Raw genomic sequence first — 24377 nt, forward strand, 5'->3', positions numbered from 1 at the left:
TCATGGACTATAAATGCACATCTGGGTTTCTGGAGATCGGGAAGCTAACCTGGATCTGGTCTCCAAAGCAGGAGCCAAGTGCAGTAAAATCACTTTTATATTCATTCATACCTGATTTGTTTAATTGTGTTTTTCCTGGTAGGACTCATTATACCAGACTGACAGAGATAGTGAGCTGTTAACAGAGTTTCAGCTTCTGAAAGGTGTTTTAACTTCTTGGCATCCTTTCTAGTTTGCAAGAAGGTCATTTCCTGTGCAGAAAGCCTTTGTCTGTCTGAGACTTCTCATCCTGTTTGAGTACCGTTCCTTCCTCTTTACCTCCTTCTCTTTCCTCCTCTTTTTCCCACAAGCTTTGCATTCTTGGTCTGTTTGTCCTCTTTAATCCATGCTTGAGCTCATTTGTTGAGCTCATTGCTTGTGCAATAAGAATTAAAATGTTATTTCATACACTCCTGAGCAGAGACAATATTTGCAGCACAGTAGTTTATGGTGTCTGACTTCCTGTTTTTGCTCACTCCCTCTGTCTTCTGTTATTTTTTCTCTGCTCATCAGACAGACTCTGATACTTGTCAGTGGGCGCTGCTCTCCCCCCCAGTTTAATGCTGAAATCCTCCTGTCTCCTGTCTGTTCTCAGTGCCATCTCCCTTCACCACATCTGCTTTTCTTCAAGCAACTCCCCTTTACCCACTTCATCTGAGTTGTCAGTCTTCTCTCCCACTCTCTTTTTCTCCGTCCACAGTGCTTCCTTTCCTCTTTCATCTCATCTCTCAGTCACAGTCTTTTCTGTTTTCACTTGCTCCACTTTACCATCTGTGATAATATTTTGTGGGTATTAAACTGATTTCTCTTTGTCACATATACATCATAAGCTGAGCAGCTCAGACATCTGGGCTTCTGTTCATCCAGTTAAATCTCTAGACTTTTATTTTCATTTTTTTTTTTTTTTTCCACTTCTGGGAATATGACAGCTGGTGCAAGTGATAAGTAGGCATTAGTGGACCTACGGACATAATTTAATGTCTGCAACTCAGTTTAAAATAGCTGAAATTCTGAGAATAAGAAGCACCTTAGCTTTAAAAATATCAGCTGAAGTGAGGTTTAACAGATTTAAAGTAAAGATTGATTTATATATGTGAAGATGTACTCACACCTGCACGCACATCACCCAGGCGCTCAGTAAATGTCTGTTGTGGTCTTTTAGAACATAACTTCCCCCAAATACCATGAGAATGCATCTTTTTCTGTGTTCATACTGTGCCCATCAAAGGGTCAAAAATACCCCCCCCCCCCCCCCCCCCCAAACAAACACTAAACATGTGCATAATTGTTGCATGCATTCTTGCATCAAATAAGCTTGGCCATGACGTTTTTGTGGTTTTTTTTTGTTTGTTTTTTGTCAGCAAGCCACAGAACCACAGAGAGAATAAAGGTTAGATGACACCATGCAGACCTTAGGAAATCTGAGTAAAGATCAGGGTGTGCATGTGTTTGTGTGTTTTTGCTGCATATCTCAGGTCCTGTTTTTGATGAAGAGTCACTGCTTCCTGCCCAAAGAGAGGATCAAGGTGAGCTCAGACAGGAAATAAATGCAACCCCCCTCCTCCAAAAAAAACCAAACCAAAACAAAAAAAAACCTCATATCTGAGGCTATGTGCTCATATTTAGAAGCATAACCTCACAATGGCAGGACAGTGTGGGAACGGTCACAGTAGTTTGTCATTGAAGCCTTCAGCCCTCCATGAGGGTCACACTTGCCTCTTTTGATGACCTCAGATGAGCGCGTTAACTTCTGCTGCTGCTTTCACTTTTCTAATGAATGGATCTGCTGCCCTATTGTTCACATGCTTTCCTCTTTTTATTCATCTTAAGCGTTTATGCTGATCCGTCTGGGTCGGGTTTTACCTTTGCATTTCTTTACCTATAACATGCACGCATAATGTAGTTCTTCACACTTCCGAGGTCCTCCCACCATCACCTCCTCCTCCACCCACATCCTTCTCGCGGTCTCTCTCTCTCTCCTCTTCATCCAGTTCACTTGTCAGCAGCAGCAGCAGCAGCAGCAGCAGCAGCAGCACAGAGCCGTTGCACTGCTGCAGTGCTCTGATGTCCGAGCGGAAACTTACGGTGCAGCCCGCAAACCGAGGAGGATGGCAAAGAACATACTTGGTAAACTTGACGTTGTGAAGGAACCGCTCTCTGCGTTTTTTTTTAAGGTAAGCGTATTAATCGCGGGGTTTATTAATAGCGTTGTGGTATTAAATCTACCGAGAACTGCTAATGAGCCATGTGAAATGAACATCAAAAGTTACACCCAGGGCGCTGTTACAGTCTAAATATAATGAATATAGTGTGTGTATGCGTGCACTATGAGAGGAGAGCAAGGAGCTGCGGCACTTGTTTTATTGTAATAACCTGTTGCACACCTTTGCTCATGTCATGCATGTCTCTGCATTCTGAGAAGCAACAAACACCCCCCCCCCCACCCAACAAAAAGTGACATGCAAGCTTCACACAGTGCTCCAAACGAGGCCAAAGAAAAGAAAAGAAAAGAAACAGCTGTGCTCATATTGCAGGTGTATCAATGAAAATGCAGCATCATTGTTCAATAAAATTTTCTATTCAGCTCACATTATGATCCACTTCTGTTTCCTTGCACTTGCAAAAGTTACTTTTTTGTGTGCGTCCTCTTTAACAGCATTACTTCCCTTAAACTGGGTTTGTGTTTTCATTCAAATTAAAACAGAAGTGACTGTAAACCCTGCATTACACGCTGCAATCCCAGCATGATTTGCAGCTTGTTTCGATGTAATGCAGTGAGATTTTGTTTGGTTTAAACATTTTAAATCAATTGTTCGCTTGTTCTCCTCCAGCCGAACCACAGAACAACTGTCCTAGCTTTGTGCCAGGTCTCAGATCACTGGTCTGGCAGCCTGTCAGGGAGTTGGCGTCATTGTTAAATGACTGCCCTTCAACCATCTAAACAACTGGAGCCCTTTTAGGGGCTTGGGCCTGTAGCAATCCCTCTCCTCTGGCTTTTCTTGAGGGTGGTGAGTGAACCACAACACTAAACTAAACTAACCATGTGCTTAGTTGTTCCTTTAAACAGCCAGTATAATATTTCATTTACTGCACCTCCACACTGTGTTTGCTTGGTGGAAGTTTGTCAGGTGAACCTTTCAAACAGAGTGAGACGTGTGGTGCATGCAACTGCTGCTGGGCCTCGTTTCCTCAGAGTTTTGTTGACAAAGGTCCCAAACATAGATGGCGGGTGTTAAACATGTTCAAAGTGGCTAATGCGTTGGTTTCCCCTGCAGTTTTTTTTTGCAGTGGTTTCTTTACATTATTTGTGCACTGAAAAATAAGTTACTGAACCTGCTGAAGAGCTCTAATGTGACGTTATGATGGGTGTTCCTGTGTGAGTTTTGTTGACTCAGTAGAAGATCAAGGTACACGGGGGAGGGAGAGAACAGGAAGGTCATATACAAGTCAGTGCTCACATGTGTCGCATGCAGTCTGATATCATCCGACATCAGCATGTTAGAAAGATGTCACACCTCTCAGTCATCACTGATAGCCACCACAGCAGCGCAGACACCATCAACATAAGGAGCTGGCAGGCCATGAAGTGCATTGCCACGTTGCAGCAGTCGATCCTAGTAAACTGAGCGCATGCTGTATTTTTGAGCTGTGCGTAATGGTCAGGGTGTTCTGACCTCAACCACAGTTTTCTGGTGCTGTGCTTTAAGAGGACGACGGCCCTCCGGTCCAGGGGAGGAAGCGACCTCAGCGCTGACCTACTGTGACACAGCCCAGTGTCTGCATATAAGTCTATATACAATGATGTTTCTCTGCCAGCCCTTCAAATGTCTCCAGAGCCCTGTTTTGCAGTTTGTGGCTCTGTGGTACCAGATGTTTGACTAACACAGTAATTCTGCTTGCAGCTGGGAGATTGACAGAGACAGGAAGCATGTTTGACAGTGTGTGTGTGTGTGTGTGTGTTTTTTGTGGGACAGAGGGAAAAACAGAGACAAAGGACACTGAGATTAATTGAAGTGAAAGCCTAAAATAGAAGTTTAGGGGAAAACACTTAAAGGCAGGAGGTAAAAATGTGTTTCTCATCAGCGTCCCTGGATCCTTTATTTGATGCCCATAATTGATGGCGTCCGGTCTGCTCTCCCCACTGCACGCTGTTCCCATTACAATTTTCAGACCTGCATCTTTGCCTCTGTGTCTGCAATCAGTCAGGCCGCTCATGTGAAAAAGGCTTGTTTACGGACGCCTGCAGGTACAATTTAGGGATAATTAGCATGTTTAGCAGATCTAAATGTCTTTCTGTGTGTTTCTAACAAGGCAATTGTAGGAATGGATTTCCAAACTGAGTTTATGTGCTGGAATTACACTTTATTTTACAACGAGAGCTGAGCTGAATTTACTGCTCGCAAAATCACAAGGGGGGAAGAATATCATATAAAAGTCTGTTATGGAGCTGGAAGAAGTTGGCAGCTAGAAGAGCAGGAGAAACAAAATAGCTTCACCATGAGAAGCTGTGACTGATTATCATAGTTAGCTGTAATAATTCAAGGAAGCTTTGTCCATGTGTTTGCTCTTCGTTAGTCTCGACAGACATTCAAACAGTCCTTTTCACACTTAGCAGGTGTATTACTGGCAACTTGAGTAAGTGCAGCGCAGAGTTTGAGGTCATTTAGATCAGCGCTTCTCATATGTTGCCTAAAAGTTGTTCCCTGACACGAGGCTTTCCTGTAGAGCAGAGTGGGCAATTCATTTTTTCCAAATGAGAAACTGCTGCACAATAAGCTAAAAAATAAACTCAGTTCTGCTTAATGTGAATTTTATTTCTTTGTAACCTTATTGCTGCAGCAGTCCCAGTTTCTCATGTGGGCCCTCAAGAAAATTAATGCCCATTCCTTCCTTTCCAAGCCCTTACCCCTAAATTTACTCATCTCAAAAAAGTATCAAACCCTTAACCTAAACTCTGACCTAATTCTAAATTTAACCCTAAAACCAAACCCTAATTTTTAAACATTATTTTCAATAGGTGTAATAAGTGAGGACAGGCCATAAAGCTCTGCCTTTTGTAAAATTTCATCGCTCTGCTTCTCACAAAGAAAGCTGGACATATTTTTTTTTGGATCAGCAGTTCTTGAGAAAGCTGCAAACCAATCTGCCTGCTCTGCACAGTCACACAGACACAGGCTTTTACTGTAGTGAGTGAATCCTGGTAACGGTCCTCTTTTCAAAACACTAAGGTCACGATTGCCTGGATGTGATGTGTTTATGGGAGATCTGTAAATTTTAGCTCCAGAAACACGAGTCACGCTCCACTAGTGCATCAAACAAGAAAATGCAATACTAATATTAAGTAAATTGGAAAGAGGGATAAAAACAAAGCTATTCACAGATTTTATTTTCATAAGTTAGGGAATTAATCTAAAATTCCCAACTGCACAACACAGTTTTCAATCCAATTGTGTCCAAACCGAGTTTTGGCATTTATTCTGCATGTTTGTCTCTGAAGTTAATGTTTATCTGTCTCTCACCTTCTTGTGCCCCACAAGCTCTAATCACTCCCTAAAGCTAAGCTGAGCTGAGAGATCAGAAGTGGTCATGCAACAGCTAAAATCCCCCCACTTTCCCTCCTCTTCTATATGAATGGATGTTGGGTTAAGACTCCTTCTGTCAGTACATCTTTATCATATCTAACTTTTCCTCTGATTTGACTTCTCTTCTTCAGGTCAATAAATAGCAAAAAATGCTGAAAAACTGTGAATAATAAAAAAATAATAGGAGGTAATCATTGCTCAGACCTGTGCCCAGTAACTGCAGCACCATCATCTTGCTTAAGTTCTTATATCACCCTCGGCTAGTAACTCCTGCAGCCTGTGCTGTTAATCCATCACTGCCTGTGTTGTTGAAAGGTCTCGTGTTTGGAGATTACTAGTGCTCCCTTTGCCTTGGATTCATTCGTTCAACAGGCAGGAAGAAGGTGCTCTGAGTGTGTCCAGGAAAAACAGAACCTCAGGGCCTTTCCAAGGTTTTGGAGAGTTTATATCTCTAGAGAAGTTGTTCAAATGTGGAAGGCAAAGCTACTGCAAGCTTGTATTGTGGAGACAGATTCTCCTTCGGGATCACACGATGATGATCAAATCAAAAGCTGGAAATTAGGAAAGGTGGGACCAGCAAATGTCTGACGTTTGCGATAACTTCAATGAACAGTCATTTATCAAAAGAGCTGACAATTTCCTGTTACCCAACTGTTGATTCACTGCTTCAGCACTAAAATAAACCCAATTCTAAACTACACAAGTGTGGAAAGGCTGAGGAGGTGAGTCTAAGTACACAGACAACTCCTCTAAGCTCCCAGCAATGTCAGGTTTTATTTGTCAAGTTCAGTCCCAGACTGATCAGCAAATAATCCCAGCAATCTAAAGTTTTAGATGTCTGATGCATTTATGTCAGCCTGAATACTCCTTGTTTAGAGTTTGGTCTAGTGAGTAACTCACATCTCTCTCCTTTTCTCTCCCTAATCTGTAGCTTGCCCCATGTGAACTGAATGAAAACCTACCTGGCAAACACTGAAGTCCTAAGTGGATTGAAGAAGACTAGTGAGGGAGTCGAAGAGGGAGGGAAGACAGAAGGGATTAGCAGCTAATCCCATGCACGGACAATCCTGAAGGAGCTTTATCGTTCTTCCAGAACGATGCAGACAAAACAGTTACTGGATTACACTGCTTTACTTTATTGCTCTTTCCAAGAGCGCATCGTCCCTCTTCTCCTTTTGCCCTGATTGCTTTCATTGCTTCTCAAAGATTTTGCCTCTTTGGTGCAGAAGGACCAGGGAACAGAGGACAAAGAAGGCTGGGGACAGGACGTCCCGCGGACATTGCGGTGCCACACATGGATAAATCTTTTCAGTGGACCCTCTGTTTTTGGTTTGCGTGGACACTAAGGAAGACAAGTGGTGAACAACGCACTGGATAAGACACTTATGAGCCTCTCAGAACAAACAATTACTGCCAGTAAGGAATATTGTTAACACAGCAGTGTCACATTTTAGAAAGCTTCGGAACCTAAAACCTAAAAAGATGAGGATTTCTGATCAGTAAACAGTGGGGACTGTATGCTTCTATTAAATGATTTGGAATATGTGCATTTCATCACTGCTCGCCTTGAGTGCGAGCAGTGTTCATGAGGTGCTAAAGTGAGGTTAGAAACCACACAGACCTGAGTAACACCTCAGACACACACTCATGTGTTAATCCTTGCAGGCTAATGTAAATAATAGTGAGAAGGGAAAGTATATCAAGTGAAGGGAATGCATGTAGTAATATCTCATTCGTTAACATCCTCAGTTTGTAGCATTTCTGTATAAAAGCTTCATAAAATGGAAATTAAGCACACTGCTTATGCTTGATAAAGCTTCCTGGTGACATGATTCTCTTAGTGTGTGCAAGCACAATTTAACTTGAGACATTAAGGTGGTTCTCCAAGTGTAGAGAAAGCATAAAATTAAGTGAACGCAGTCTAAAATACAGTCTGTTTTACTGTTTTCAAACAGTTGTTTGATATCTGAGTTCCCCTTCAGCTGTGGAGGGATTTATTTATTTAAAAAAAAAAAAAAAAAAAAAAAAAAAATATATATATATATATATATATATATATATATATATATATATATATATATATATATATATATATATATATATATATATATATATATATAATTTGCTGAAAGAGATCTGAATAAGTATTCAGTCAGGCCCACACTCGCCAACCAAATAGGCTGAGGTAACGGGAGGAAGTGCGGTGTGATATTTGTCTGTTATTTCGTCATCACTGAAATCTGCTGTTGAAGTAAGTTTGGCCATTTTGGACAAAAGCAGCTGTGAATGTGAGGAGAGGAAGAGAAGGAGAAGTAGACAGGGATGTAACTGGCTCCACATTCATTCTGGCATCTTAAAGTGCAGATATAAAAGGGAAACCGTGGGCAGGCAGTTGATGAATAGCTGGCTGTGACAGTATTGAGAATTGATTATACACACATTCTCTGCTGACTGAACGACCACATTTTTCTGTTTTCTCCTCTCGCTGTCCAGGCTTTTTAATTTGCCTTCTCTCTGTGGTTTTACAGTGGACCCCAGCCTGGAATTCAGACTTGACTGACGTGCAATCAGAGTCCAGGCAATTTCATTTCATTTTCAAGGGAAATTGCTCAACTTTTCTTTGCCACCATGAGTCTTGGAAAGCTGCCAGGGATTAAAGGCCTTGTGTCTGGCTCTCAAGGGAAACGTCGTTTCAAGAGTGACCTCTCTGTGGACATGATCAGCCCACCACTGGGAGACTTCCGGCATACTATGCATGTCGGTCGTGGTGGGGATGTATTTGGCGACACTTCCTTCCTCAGCAACTATGGGGGCATCAGGGAGCCAGGAAGCCCAGACTCAGCAAGCAGCTCCAAAACAAGGGGATTCTTCACACGCACCTTTCGGCATGTACGCAAAACGTCTGGGCCGCGGCAGCGAGGGGGTTCCCGGGATTTGTCGTCCCCACCGCCAGATGTCTCACCTATCATCAAGAATGCCATCTCTTTGCCCCAGCTGAACATAGACTCTCCCAATGGGTGCCTGCAGAGGGTGCTGTTCCCCAGCTCCATCAGTTCAACAGATGATTCTTTCTGCACATATGGTGAGATAATACAGATAATCACTTCCAGCATTGGACGGGATTTATGGAAAGAACCTTAGTGATGAGATTATCATCATTAAAAGTGAGCAGAGAAAATGTAGAGGTGGTGATCATACTCACATATAATGGTTTATTAGATAGGCAGTTGGGTATTATCTTAAACGGTGTCACATGAGGAGCAGCTGTACAGATTAAACCACTTCCAGCACAGACTGTGGCATTAATCCTGTGTACATCTAGAAAACCAGTATACAAGACAGCACAGTTACCTGGAAAAGGTCAAAGCTCACAATAAAAGATGATAGAAAGACTCTCCATTTACAAATTATTAGTTCATGTTCCACTGATGCTCAGATAAACCTGTGAGGTTGTGACAGGAGCTGGTTTTTAATACTGCTCCTCAAAAACAAACAAACAAAAAAAACCCATCTGGAACTGTTTCCATATTGATTTACTTTAGCTTTCAGCTCCTCCTTTATCTCAGAGACGTTTTTGAGCTTTATTTGAGTTTTATTTATGTTTTATTATCCAACAGAGCCCGTATTGCTGACTCTATGTGATACATGCCAAACATAAGATGCAGTGCAGTTCTTGTTGAGGTGATGCCAGCATCGTTACACAGGAAAGGAAAAGAACAAAAAATGCAATTCTAGATCTCGACAAGATTTAGAAATGTTAGCATTCTTTGGGAACAAAATACTAAAATAACCAGTGTAAGTTTTGAGTGTTTAAAGAGCTGCTGAAAACTGTAGTGCACACATAATGAGAGCTGACTGACTGAATGGAGAAAAACTGCTACAGGCTGAAGTTGTACTTATTTTTCCTGAGACATCTCAGCATCATCTCTCTGGGTTTGTTTAAATCGAATGTCTTCAGTATTTACTTTAACTTTAAACTAAGAGAAAGGCAACATTTTGATGTGCACATGATTTCTGTGCATGGGTTTTTTTTATTGGTCTGACACTCACGATCAAATTCTTGATGAATGTGGCACTCATGGTCTCTCCTCTCCTCTCCTTGGATAACGTTTTCTATTGTAGATATGAGAATAATTAGTATCGGCAGAAGAGAGACACGATCTTCTAGTCCTTTTGCAGAAAAGCCCAGATTTGTGAAATTTTGTAATGCCACATTAACATCATGGACCATTTGTGTTTGGTGTGAAACTTCTTTTTTTAAACTGTAAATCTAAAGTTCCTACAAAAGGTATTTATATGAAAATTTAAGCATACTGCCCCAAAGATAACCAGGCAATGAGCCAGTATCAGAGCTGTGCTGTAATAGTCAAGATGAATTATGAACCCCCACCAAGAAAAAAAAAATTCAACCTGTTGCTATGATACATTTTCTTATAGTCTCCACTTACTCTCCAGCAGACTTGGACTATAAATATCAGTGAGGGCACACAAACAGAGAGGTTGAGGTTGTCCTCCTTTCAACATCATTCCCACATTCCTCCCGGACAACCAGTAAACACGCTGGCTTCTTTTGAGTCATTTGGAATCACCAAGGCAACACATATACACAATTAGGCCCATAAACACAATCACACACCCACACACACACACACACACACACACACACACACACACACACACACACACACATACAGCTGGTTTCACAGAAAGAAAGAGGCTCACGGGCCTTTCCTGTTATCTCTGCGTGCGTGTGCCTCAATGAACAGCATAAACACGCCAGTTATTATATCTGCTGACTTATCAGGCAGCAGTCTGCAGAGTGGAGACTGGAAATCCCCGTTTCCTTTAATTACCCACCGCATAAGGAATGTGCATAAAGTGGATGATGTAAAGCCAGCAGAAAGAGAGTGGATGAGCTAAGACATGAGATTTTTCTTATCAGGTTTGAATTTACCATCTTCTGTCATTTTGCACTGATGCTTTTTTTTTTTTTTTTTACACATGTAATTTATTTTTTTTAACACATGTAATTTATTATTACATCCACCAATCATCACCAGCACTTAATTATCTTTGCTGCACTCCCATTATAAAACATTTATCACTCTTGATCTCCCTGATTTCCACCTCCTTTTTCGTGGCTTCACACACACCTGCATTTTCTATTTTCTGCTGACTGACACTTAACAGTAAGTGATGGTGACACAGCACTGTGGCTCCTGAAACTTGAGGTGGGTTGTTACATACTGCCACCTTCTGGTGAAGGAACTGAACTGCTGGACAGGAGCCCCAGCTCGTACTTAGAAGTTTAAATATACAAGTATTATTACTTTAGTGGTTGTGATATCTGGAAACAGTCAAAGCTACAAAATTGTGCTGCAAACACAAGTGAAGGTGGTAGAAGGAATATTTGTTTTTAGATATAGTGAGTTTGAAACTGCAAATATTGTTTTGAAACAGTTAATATAGTGTAGAAACCAATCTCTGTGAACCCACATGCCCTGCATTAGCTCATTCAATGTGATAATATTATGTCAACTAATTTAAGACCACAACAGTCAAACTGTTAATTCCATCTATAGTGATTTATACTTGTTGTGGGATCTGTCACCTCACATGTGCATACATGGAAAGCTGGAGGCCTCCATACAGAGCAGAGCAGGCATCAGTGACAACAGATATGAGCTTCATTAAGTCTAATATGGCTTTCAGGGAGGAGTTGGAGGGGAGGTGTGTTACAAAGTGGCTTGCAGAAACTGGAGGCATGCTGAAGCAACTTAAATAGTGCACCTTACATGAGATTTGCTACTTGGGTATCAGCTGAGTTTCACCTGCCGATATAAATGTCTGATTTAGTAATTTGATTAATTCATTTCATTTCATTGTCCTCAGTGTGGTTTCTTTTTCTCTCTGTTTGCAGGTCTGCAGTCCGGATTCGTCACTCTGCCTCGCCTCTCTCGCCTCGACAGACAATTCCAAGGTGGAGACGTGCAGAAAGGCTCTGTGCTGGACAGCGACGGCCTCACACGTGCACGCTCTGACTCACTCACTTCCTTCACTGTGGACCTTGGACCTTCTCTCATGGCTGAGGTGTTGAGCTTGATTGATGACCCCAACCGCCTTCACATATCAAAACACAGCCGAGAGGCAGGGGAGGAAGAGCAGGAAGAGGAAGGAGATAACAACAGCTCACTGACAGAGACGCCTGTGCAGACCCCACCGGTGACCTCACCCGACCTTTCCGTCTGCAGTGGTTCATTCAGGCAGGACATGAACAAAAGGGGATGGTCTTGTACTTCTGACTTGACAGAACAGGAGGAAAATCAGTCTGTAAGGACACCTGATGCATCCGCTAGGTCTCCTCATAGATCGGAGCCTGTCATGGAGGCAGAAAGGTTCCAGAAGGCTGCTGATGTGCTGTCTCGCCATTACGGTGGAGGGTCCTTCACAAAGGGAGTAAGGAGGAGCAGTAGCAGTGCAAATCAGTCTATTTCCCAAAGCCATGAAACTATATGCTCCTTAAGTGAAGAAGAGGAAGAGATCAAAGTCTAGATGTTAAAGCTTAAACCTTACAGTGACTTGGGTTCATGTGTGACGTTCTGTTCCTCAGCAGAAACATGCTCCATCTTCTCGCGTACACACTGCATACATGAAGGTAACTGATCAACTACAAGGCTCAGGTCTGGATTCAGCTTCTGAAAGGATGAGGTTGAGTTCAGCCTTGATGCCGGACCTCCCTCTCTTTCTGGACTACATTGCTGTTGTGATATTAAACTGTTTATTTATGTGTTGCTTTTCAATATACAGACAACTAACACTATGTAATCGTGATTTTCTGCAACAAATTATTTACAGCAATACAGAGGTTTACCTTCACAGGGCCAAGGTATCAAAGGGAAGCGGGGATTTAAAGGACCAAAGTAACTGCATAGTATTTCCTTATTAATACATTACTACATTCACTGTAAATGAATTATCATAAAGGACTTTTTTTTTTTTTTACAGGTGTTGAATTCTAATACTAATCAAAAGTCTATATGCTGACCTCCTGTAACAATTATAATGCTCATTAAACATATATCAGTATTAGACTTGATTTTGTATACAGTGTGGGCCGGTGTAATAAAAGACAGATTTAAAACAGACCCATGTTGTGATGAAATGTCTGTTTATGTTCTTCATTAATGATGTAATCCCACTCTCCCTTTAATAGTCTATAAACACAGCTGTGGTTTCATTGGATGTTTCCTCTGGATTTTCTTATCTTAACATTTTACTGTCCTACACAAAATGTGTCTGATGTTGATAAAATGCTGGTAATCACTGCAGCTCAGTCTACAGACCACACCCCGACGGTGGCCAAAGTCAGTTTATATAATACATTTAAACATAGTGAAGTGGTGCACGTCACACTTCAGTTAAAACAATTGAAACCTCTGAGAATCAAAGAGAAATGAAACCATTATAATAAATTTATAAACCATTTTTTTTTTTTTAAAGTGAGAGTGACCCAAGAAAAAGAGGAGAGACCGACCCCATTCTCATCTCTCAGTTTGCACATCCTGGGCCTTTTCTCATTTCACTAATTTGTGTCTCCTTGTGTCCCTCTGTCCTGGATTGATGCAACCTGAAGAATGCCTCAATTCCTAAAATGCACCTGAAGTACAGAAGAGGCTTACCGGAGGAGCTACAGTCAAAGATGCACAAGTGTTAAAAACTCCTCCTCCCACTGTGACTTGTGTATTCCAGCTGTGTGCCATTCCTCTTTTATACACTGAAGGTAAAAACACTTTTACAAAGGAAATACATGTGAATGAGAGGGATACAGTTGGAAAGGTGAACATGTTAGGAGTAGAGGTACTGAAGGTAGATGACTTTAAATACGTGGGGTGAACCATCCAAACCAACAGGCAGTACACCAGAGAAGTGAAGAAGAGAGTGCAAGCAGGGTGGAGTGGGTGGAGATGAGTGTCAGAGGTGATTTGTGACAGAAGGAGAGCAACAAGAGTGAAAGGGAAGGTTTACAAGATGTCAGTGAGACCTGCTGTGATGTATGTGACCAGTGACCAGAGTGACCAGATTGGGCAGAAATGAGTACATCAGAGGCACAGCTCAGGTTGAGCAGTTTGGAGACAAAGTTAGAGAGGTGAGGCTGAGATGGTTTGGACATGGGCAGAGGAGGGAGAGTGGATATGTTGGACAAAGGATGCTGAAGATGGAGCTGCCAGGCAGGAGGAATAGAAGAAGACCATGTCTAGTGAAAGAGGACATGCAGAGGGTTGGTGTGACAGAGGAGGATGCTGGGACAGGGTGAGATGGAGGCAGATGAGCCACAGTGGTGATCCCAAAAGGGAGCAGCTCAAAGAAGAAGTAAAGGAAGGAAGGAAACACCTGTGCTTCCTCAATTATAACTTGTCCACAAATCTCCTCTGTCTTTACAATGAATTTTAGGAATTGAGATACCCTCAACATGTCACACTGAGATTGGTTTCTGGGCCACAGCAGGAGGCCAGAGGACAGAGGAGACAGTTGGAAGTTGTGCTGCTGAGGGTACTGCAGCCTCCCTTGGTGCATTGTAATGGATCTGCATGTCCAGCAACTTCAGTCATTAAAAATATATATATTCATGATTGTTTTTATTTATGCTGAACCACACAAGAAAATGTCTGTGCAAAAGTAAATTTAAGATGAATCCATTAAAAATAACAAAACTCAGGATGCAGCCTGAGGGAACAAACACTTTTGAGTGAGAGCAATTTATCATCCTCTGCTACCAAACATGCAGCGTAACTGCTGTTATAGTTGATCTGGTGTGTGCACTTTGCCTGTGAATATAAGAGTTTTCATGCTTAGATCAACATATTTTGCAAATCTGCATTTCACAACAACCAGTAAAATAACCAAGCCTTATTTTCTTACACACTACAGAGGAGAAGAAGTCCTGATTTCATACGGTTCATAATAAAAAAATATTGGGACATCACTGAGAGTCAGAATTCTTAATAGGAGATATTTACTGAAGACTCAGAAAACATTTATTTTGTTCCACTCCTCTCAAAATGTTTTAATAGCCTGTACAGACAGGTGTGTGTCCCTGTCAGCTTGAGAGTGGAAGACAACAGCAGGCACTGTTGGCAAGTTTTAGCATGTCAGAAACTGCTAGTGATTATTATCAGTCTGGTTTGTCAGTCATCTGCATGCAGCAGAGCTTCCTTCATTGCACATTGTGTCCTACTGCGAGTGCTCCCTCTGCTGTTGTCAAAGCCCCTTTTATTCCAAGAAGTGGAAGAGCCAGCTATGAGAAGCCTCTCATGTGATTTGCTGCATATTTGTCCCACTGTTTCCCCCAGAATTTCTTTTTTTTTTTTTTTTTTTTTTTTTTTTTTTTAGTTTTTCAGGGGTTTTAAGCATCGTCTCTGAATTCAGGGGTCATTTTTGTTGATTGAAAATCCCAGAAAATTCAAGCTCTCTTTGAATCCTGCTGTTGTGAGTCTCATTATGAGGTGGCACAGTGTTGCAATGGTCAACCAGCTGGGCCAGTCATTGTGGAGGTTGCTTCTTCTCTTTGGACCTGCACAGGTTTTTGTTTTTTCAGGTGAAACAGGAGACAGGAAATAATGACTGAAAAGAAAAGACCACAATGCTGCTCCTCTTTTGCCCTATTTATCTGTGGCAGAAATTCAGAAAAAACACACACACTCTGATGAACACAGTCTGGAGCAGCTTGGACAGGTGGGTTCAATATCTTGGCCAAAGATACTTTAGCATCCAACCTTCCAATTAGTAGATGACCCTCTCTACCTCCTGAGCCACAGCCACTCTGTAATCTTCAGGATGTTGGTCATTCAAAGATGCTATTCTGCAAATCTTTCAACAAAGCACTTTGTGCGCACATATATGTGTGTGAATGTGTGTGCATTTGCTTTCAACACCCAGTTGAAATGGTGTACCTAATGAAGTGGCCATAAATGTAGGGAATCTAGGAAAAATTATATCCCTTGGAAAAGTGTAGCTATATTCAGACTTTTGGCTTGGGGAATAATACCTGCTTCACTTACACTGTTTTCAGCTTACCCTGCTGTATCCATTCACCCTGAAAAACAGAACAAAATTACAAACACAAACACAGCCAATAAATTTCAATAATGATCAGAATCAGAATCAGAATCAGGTTTTTATTGCCATATGGGTGAACAGGTTCACAGCATTAGGAAATTGCTGCGGTACTTCGTGCTTACAGAAAAAAACAAATAAGTATAAAAACTATAAGACAATATACAAGTATACAAATTGCAAATATACAGAGATATTAGAGCTATAACTATAGCACAATATTACAAAATTACAAAATATACAGTGCAGAGACTAATTAAAAGATAAAAGAATGTAGACTATATTCCACTAATATGTACATCAGTGCAATCAGACAGGTGCATAGACATAGGGTCATCAGCGTTTGTGGAGGGTGGTGGTAACAGTCTTAGGGTAATTGTTCATGAGTCCAACAGCAGAGGGGAAGAAACTGTTCTTATGGCGGGAGGTTCTGGTCCGTATGGACCGTAGCCTCCTGCCTGAGGGGAGAGGGTCAAAAAGTCTGTGCCCAGGGTGAGAGTGGTCGGCTGTGATCCGACCTGCACGCCCCAGTGTCCTGGAGGTGTACAGGTCCTGGAGAGATGGGAGGTTACAGCCAATCACCTTCTCAGCAGAGTGCACAACGCGCTGTAGTCTCTGTTTGTCCCTAGTGGTGGCTCCAGCGTACCACACAGTGATGGAGGAGGTGAGGATGGACTCAATGATGGCAGTATAGAACTGCACCATGGTCCTTGCTGGCAAGTTGAATTTCTTCAACTGCCGCAGGAAGTACATCCTCTGCTGGGCCTTTTTGACAACAGAGGTGATGGTGGGCTCCCACTTGAGGTCCTGGGTGATGGTAGTTCCCAGGAAGCGAAAAGAGTCCACTGTGGTGATGGGGGTGTCAGTCAGGATGATGGAGGGTAGAGGGGCTGTGTGCTTCCTAAAGTCCACTATAATCTCCACTGTCTTCTGGGCGTTCAGTACCAGGTTATTGTGGCTGCACCAGGACACCAGACGTTTGACCTCCATCCTGTAGGCCGACTCGTCCCCATCTGAGATGAGTCCGATGAGAGTCATGTCGTCTGCAAACTTAATAAGCTTGACAGACTGGTGGTCAGAGGTGCAGCAGTTGGTATACAGGGAGAAGAGCAGAGGAGAGAGGACACAGCCCTGAGGAGTGCCAGTGCTGATGGTCCGGGAGTCCGAGACATTCTTCCCCAGCCTCACGTGCTGCTTCCTGTTCATCAGGAAGTCAATGATCCACCTGCAGATGGGATCTGGCACGTTCATCTGGGACAGCTTGTCTTGGAGGAGATCAGGGATGAGGGTGTTGAAGGCAGAGCTGAAGTCCACAAACAGGATCCTGGCGTAGGTTCCCTGGGAGTCCAGATGCTGTAGGATGAAGTGCAGAGTCAGGTTGATGGCGTCGTCCACAGACCTGTTGGCTCTGTAGGCAAACTGCAGGGGGTCCTACAGAGCCAACAGGTCTGTGGACGACGCCATCAACCTGACTCTGCAGGTTGATGGCCATATTTTGAGCAGGTTGATGATCCATATTGTATCAACAGCAGGCAGCAAATCAAATACCAAGAGAGCCGGTGAGGGAGCAAATGAAACAATAAAGCTTTTACACACGTGTTTCTCTCTGAAACAAGTTATCAAAACAAGTTAAAAAGTTAGCAAGTTATTGCATGAAATGAAAAAATGCACCAATAACTAGAGGGTCGTGATTGAGAGGAACGCCCTGTCTGATCTGAATCTGAGAGGTGTTCTGTTTTCGTTCCTTTTTTTTTCTGAGAAAATCACCTGATGAGAACCCCCGAAGGTAACTGAACAACACTCAGGTCTGGATTCAGTTTCTGAGAGAATGAGGTTCAGTCTCTGTCTTGACCCCAGATCTCTTTTTGGATTGCACTGATGTTGTGATATTAACCTGTTTGTTTCTTGGTTGTCAGTATACAGATTACTAACACTACATAATCGTGATTATTTACAGCAATAAAGAGGTTTAGGTTCACGGGGCTGAGGTATCAAATTCAAGCTGGGATTTAAAGGAACCAAGTAACTGCATTATATTTCCATATTATTACATTAGTATATTTATTGTAAAAAAAAAATGACATGAAGTTTTTTTTGTTTTCCTAACAGGTGTTCAATTTTAATACTGACCTGAAGTCTATATACACTGTAAACCCAGATTTTGATTTGACTTAAAAATATTGAGTTCATATTACTTTAAATTGCCTAGTATGTGAACATTACTTATCAATGCTGAGTAAGCTGATCTGTTTCATCTCCTTTTTTATTGTAATTGTGTTTTTAAGTCCAATCATCAGCTCCTACTGAAATAAACTGAGTTTATATTACTTAAATATCTGTCATTTTGCAACATTACTTATTAATGCTAAATAGACTGTACTTTTTGATGGTCTATCTTATTGCAATTATGTGTTTGAGTTCAAACAACTTAACATCATCAGGTTTTGCACCCACTAAAAATCTACTTGATACCTGTTTTAACAGACAGGTGTAATGAGCAGCAACACAGTGGCGTAGCAGTTAGCAGTACTGCTTCACAGCTAGAATGACACCTAAAAGGCTTGGGTTCAATTCCACTTTGGCCCCACCCTCTTGCTGTCTGGAGTTTGAAAGAGTTGATATTTGGTCTTCTTGTTTGTTTTTGAAAGTACTGCTTATTCAGTGTTAATATTTTTTTTTAGATCACCAGCCACTGAAAGATTTATGCCACACTGGACTGCATATGACTGGAAGAAGGTACTCTGGATGGACAAGTCCAACTTTGAACTCTTCACTCACTATATTGTTGTATTTATTAATAATGTTTAAGTCTAAATCAAATGTGGACAACGACATCAAATAGAAATATAATACAACAAGTACATATCTTAAAATAAATGACCAGTGATTATACACAAATTCCAGTATCTGTACAACAGGAAAATAGACGAATAAAAGAAGGGGAAAAAACAAAAACATGTAAAAATGTAATGTCAAGTTTACAGTACAAGCTCCTGAATAAAGACAAGTTGTTCATATTCATGTCTGTATTGTTAAGGGTACCCTCCTCCCCCCCCAAAAAAAACCAAAACAAAACAAAAAATAATTTATTGTATAACCACATGGAAGTAACATGTAACATGTGACAGCATATTAGACTATGCTAAATTATGAAAAATTAAAGGTTGAATAAAAATGTATAAAGACACTTGTATGGGCTAGAAACAGGATTAAAAACTCGCGTGAGATCTAAAGAGATGTTAATGCAAGTGAGGCCATTATTTAACAATTATTAACTAAAGTAAGCCTATCAGAGAGAGTTCGCAAAAGAATACTCTCGAGGAGGCAGGTGTATAAGTGTCTTGAGATGACTTGTTGTGAATTGGTGCTATATAAATAAAATTGAATGGAAATTTGAATTGAATCACTATCTAAAGTCAAGAGGTGCCTTCATGAATGAAACTACAGTTTTCAGGGAAATACAGAATGGAGAGCTCATGATTCAAAGCGTACAGCATTATCCGGTGGAGTGAATGACCCTCATTTACTAATATGAGCACAAAAAACAAGTGCACATACAAAATTACTGTTGGACTTTTTTTAAATTCAAGCCTATTTTGTTCTTACCACCTTTGTTATGAATCAGCATTATATATAAATAAAATTTAACTGAAATATTTTCTCTCGCCTTTATCTTTTTTTTACTTTCCTTTTTCTGATACAATTGTGTGTGTGTGCATGTGTGTGCGTGTGTGTCATAGGTTTCCCTGCTTCTCTGAGGGGCATGATCCCTTACTGTGCTGGATGTGGCTGACATACCTGTTTCTAGTCACACATTTGCCGCCAGTGTGGAGATCATGGTCAATGCTGTCTTTTACTATCCTAAGTACAGGTAGCAAAACCCAGCAAAGACAGTTCATGAACCCTCGTTTATCAGTAAACAGTTAGCCAGCCATGATGTCAGAGGTCATCTCACCTGGAAACCTGCTTTAGCCTGTCTTAGTCTCAGAGAACCCACTCCTCGAGGGGAGGAAAATAAAACATGTCCCGGCAGACCACCAACTCAGTCTGGAAGAGACCGTTGAACACTTCCCTTAACCCTCTCTGACTGGGTCATACCTTTTAGTGTTCTTTATGTTGAGAAACTTGTCTGAGACATTAGTCACTTGTATTCAACGCTAAAGTATTTTGATATTACGTTGAATAATATAAACTAAATTGTGTCCGGTATATTTACTCCTGCTTCATTTGAAGTTAAATCAAATGGCAAATGCAAAAGAGTGGAAGGCATTCAGTTCATAGCGTAGCCCCTTAACTGGCAAGGGCCCGGTGACGGGCCGTTTGTAGTCCCTTTTATATGGCAGGTTAGACCCTCCCATTTTTATTGACACGTCATTCGGCCAATCATGTAACTGGCTGCACCAAATCACCTGACAAAGCTACGTGACGCCCTCTGAGTATTATTGGCTCTGGGAAACCCATTTCTTAACATGATTGGCCGAATGAGGTGTCAGTCAAAATGGGCGGGTCTAGCCTGCCATATAAATGCACTTCATTCGGCCCGCGGACCAGACGCAGCCGATTAATAGGTTATGAAATGGGTTGTTCAGAGCCAATAATAACCAGAGGGTGTTATGTAGTTGTTTCAGGTGATTTTATTTGCTGCCAGTTAAGGGGTTAATGCAGCAGAATATGAATCAAGTCGTTTTTGCCTTAACCAGCAAAGCCAGTCTAAAGGTCAGTTTGGCACAAATGTTGGGATTTTAACCTGTTTTGTAATCTGTGGGACAAGCTTTCACCTCACCAGTGCAACACACTACTGATTTATATTCCAAGAATTAGAAAGCCATGCTGTTATTTTAAAACACATGAATCACCAGACAACAATTTTTTGTTATCTGTTGTTTTTTATTTTTTGTTTGAAATGCTTCACAGAAAGTGTTGCACACTTACAAAGTTGCATTTCTGTTTTGCTGCAACTTCAGTACCTCAAGAGAACCCAGACACAAAGCTGGTCATTTCCAATGAACAAAAGGTCATACAAAGAAGGTTTATTAGTCAAGCTCACAGCTGCAGCAAGAGAAATGTAAACATGTTCACATGTCATTAAGAAAGTGAGCTTGTGCTCAGAGTATCAAGCTCTGTGGTTTCTATAGGAGAAGAACTGTGCTGAGCACTCTGTAAGCCATTGAGAAGGTGACCAGCATGCCCACTATCCAGGCCAGAGCCCTGCTCGGCTGAGGCAGAGCACCAACGTAGGCAATGGTGTGGAAGATCCGAGCGCCAGCAAAAAGGCGATAATGAAGAAGAGCGACTGAAAGCTCAGGTCCAGTCAGAGCGTAAAGTAGACCGACAACCACGAAGGGAATGATGTTCTCCAGGTCGTTCTGGTGACACCTACAACACAAAACATTTAAAGCTTTTGCAAACATGATGGCCCCAGTATTTGTGTTATTAGGCAACACTAATACACACATTTGATATACATTTATGTATTTTTTTTTGCAGTGTCTGTCCAAAAAACAACAAGCTTCTTAAATTCTTAAGATCAGCCATTTTTCTAAATACATACTAGGATTCTGTTGTGTCTGCATGTCAGGGGCGGATTATCTCACCTTCGAACTCGTTCCACATTTGGGTGAATTTTCAGCAGCTTCTTCTTGTCCTCTGAATGCTTTAAAACCACATCCTCCTCATTAGAGAAAGACTACAAAAAAAAGAATACACTGCATTTATCAGAACTTATTGCTAAATATATCAGGTTGAAAAGGTCAACATTAAGAAGCGATGATGGTTTGGGAGCAGTTGTGAATTTCTTTATTCTTTGGTAATACAGTTCTTTATTTCCTTAAACTAGAGTGAGTATTTCACATTTCAAAGCTGCAACTTTATATGACCAGGACATAAAAGCAAGAGAAACATTTTAACTGATGTAGACATGCTGCTATTCAACTCACCCCGGTGGTGATGCGGTAGTATGAAGTCATTGGGCCCATCAGTAGCATCTTCAGAATAACAATAGCCGCATAAGTGGTGAAAGCCATAAACACCTCATTTTCCATCAGCTCTGCCATCTTTGCTGAGTTACTGCTGAATAATCAGAAACACAGTGGAGTTCATTTACTTCTCATTTAAGCTATTTGATTTCAGTCAATTTAAATCATTTGTGTTTTCTGTGTTTTGTTGACAGAAACACAAAATACCACCGTCAAAAGGACTCCATGCTAAACAGTATAAATTATTTCATTTTATACTAAACTATTCATGCACCACTGCAACATGAAATGGGACAGACTGCACTCATATCCATATGATAAAGTAAATAACACAGTGCTCAGAAAGACTATAAATTCACTGAAATGTGTGAAAAGCTAATGCGAAATGTAGCAAAACCAGTTTCAGTTTGTCCCTTCTTGTTGAGTCAAAGCACACATCTTAACACACAACACGGGAATCCACCACAGTCACAACAACCAACCGTTAAAAAATCTAAAATATCATTATCATACAGTTTACTGTACAGTTTTAGACGGTTTATCAGCTTACTTACATTATGTGGTGACTGCAGAAGCCGAGCAAGTCTGGATCTGTTACACAACAACAACCTCAACTGTCACCCAGTTACCTCTGGGGGGAGGGCACGCACAAAGCAGACTGCCCTCCTTTGAAAAACAATCTCATAGGTCGTTTGTGCAGGCAGTTAAAGGGTGTGTGAATAACACGAACAGGAAAATCCTGAAGAAATACGTTAATATGGATTTTCTCAGATCTCTGTTTTAGTAACTCTGGGTCAGTATATAAAGTATGATTGTGTTTACTTTAGGAAACAAAGATCACCGAATAAGTTATCAGTATACTTCTGTTTGTTTTGTGCCATTGGGTGCAGTGGTAAATATCAGTGAATTACTTTGATACTGAAGAAATCATAAAATCCTGACTGACTGTATGTGTACTGAAGCAACAGAAGCTGCCTGAAAATCCGCTCGTTTTTGAGATTTCGTCATTATTAATGTAATCTAGTGATCGTTATCAATATGCCCAATGTGAAGCAATTTGAATATATATATATATATATATATATATATATATATATATATATATATATATATATATATATATATATATATATATATATATATATATATATATATATATATATATATATATATATATATATATTTATACATATGGCTTGAATTTGACCTTAGTCTTTTATTACACATGATCGTGTTATTGTGTTCACTCGGCTGTAATGCTAAATTTGTGTGCTTACATTCGTTTATAATAATATCTGCTGCCTTCTTCTTCAGGTCACTCTTGAAACAGACATTTTAAATGAGTATGTGATCAGTTCTGATAGCTGTGCGTGTTTGGAAGTTTCTGGCTAATGTGCCCAGTAACCATAACCATTTGATTAAAAAAATAAATAAATAATTGAAGATATTTTAAGTAACAATTTCCAGTTTATTGAATGCCACTTGCTGAGCAGTTCTTGCCTTTGAAAATACTTTCATTTTAATCTGCTTTCATCTCTTTCTTACCTCCTTCTCCATCTCTGTTCATGTCACATATTAACTTTTTTTCCCCCCGGAAAATACAGCAATTGTACATATAGCTAGCAGACACACTGTGGTCCCACCACCACAAAATCATTTTGGTGATATTTGTTGAGCTGTTTGAAGAGTTGCATCAGAAATGACCTGGCACTTAAAAGAGTGATTCCATTCATTTTCAGTCCTCTTTAGCTGGATGCTGAGCACAGCAACCAGTTTTATCAACATCTGCAGCATGAGAAGGAAAAAAGCATATGTTCAGGGTTCAACCATGGGATGGATTTTTTTCTTTTTATAAAGCAGTATCTCCATGCCATAAACTGGAAGCAATGGCATGTTACAACACATGAAGAATTAACTCAGTCTGCAGGTCATATAATTCTGATCTCAGTTTATGGTAAATGGACTAGTTATTATATAGTGTTTTTCTACTCTAGCTGAGCACTCAAAGCGTTTTATACATTTACCCATTCACACAAGCACTTCCTTCTACAGATAAGCACTTACTATTTAACATTCATACACATTCAAACTCCAACAGTTCCATCGGAGATGCCCAAAGATACAGTAGACTGGAGCAGCCAAACCACCAACCTTCTGATTAGTAGATGACCTGCACTACCTCCTGAGCCGCAGCTATTTACATGTCAGAAACAAGTGCTAATATAATGGTCAGAAAGAAATCCATTCCATAGTAACATTATTGTACAATAATTACTGTATTATCTTTAGTCTACATTGTTGCATTTATGTATACTAGTTTTATATAGCTAGCTTGGCATTACTGCTATGTCACCAGAGCCAGTGTTGTAATAAAGTCCATATTGAAGATAAATTAACTGTTTCTACTATTCAGATTAATCACAGATCATGTTCACCTCAAATAACAGACAAAGTAGTACATCAAACAAGAAGCACTCCCAGAGTGCAAACCTCCATTGAGGCAGCTCTCCCTGTGGGCAGTATTTACTTTTAAGGGAATAGTATTGTGTTGTGTATAAATTGATCTTGTTTTCTTTGTTCTTTTAAAAGTTTGCAGTGCAGTAAAAATTTGATAACATAACAGATGTTTATTTTGATTATACAAATATGATGTAGGAGTAGGGAATGC

General features: G+C 40.7%; 2 protein-coding genes across 3 annotated transcripts; one reads left to right on the plus strand and one right to left on the minus strand.

The window, feature by feature from the left end:
- The first annotated feature begins 1989 nt into the window (after positions 1–1989).
- On the plus strand, positions 1990–12807 carry cdc42ep1b (CDC42 effector protein (Rho GTPase binding) 1b). Its single transcript, XM_030734907.1, has 4 exons — positions 1990–2213; positions 6553–7037; positions 8150–8703; positions 11542–12807. Exons 3-4 carry the CDS (start codon positions 8250–8252, stop codon positions 12171–12173), a joined length of 1086 nt encoding a protein of 361 aa, XP_030590767.1. The 5' UTR covers positions 1990–2213; positions 6553–7037; positions 8150–8249; the 3' UTR covers positions 12174–12807.
- A 7543-nt stretch (positions 12808–20350) lies between these two features.
- Positions 20351–22385, minus strand: mgst1.2 (microsomal glutathione S-transferase 1.2). 2 transcript variants are annotated; one of them, XM_030736184.1, is made up of 4 exons: positions 22264–22385; positions 21671–21803; positions 21329–21420; positions 20351–21110 (listed from the first exon to the last, which is right to left on the minus strand). In XM_030736184.1, the coding sequence occupies exons 2-4, from the start codon at positions 21785–21787 to the stop codon at positions 20864–20866; spliced, it is 456 nt and encodes a 151-aa protein (XP_030592044.1). In that variant the 5' UTR covers positions 21788–21803; positions 22264–22385; the 3' UTR covers positions 20351–20863. The 2 variants fall into 2 exon arrangements, with proteins under 2 accessions (XP_030592044.1, XP_030592042.1); XM_030736182.1 differs by having other exon boundaries at positions 20864–21110; positions 21671–21800; positions 22264–22347.
- Between the last annotated feature and the right edge of the window lie 1992 nt (positions 22386–24377).

This window comes from Archocentrus centrarchus, chromosome 8 (assembly GCF_007364275.1).
Source record: "Archocentrus centrarchus isolate MPI-CPG fArcCen1 chromosome 8, fArcCen1, whole genome shotgun sequence".
NCBI classification, from domain to species: Eukaryota; Metazoa; Chordata; class Actinopteri; order Cichliformes; family Cichlidae; genus Archocentrus; species Archocentrus centrarchus.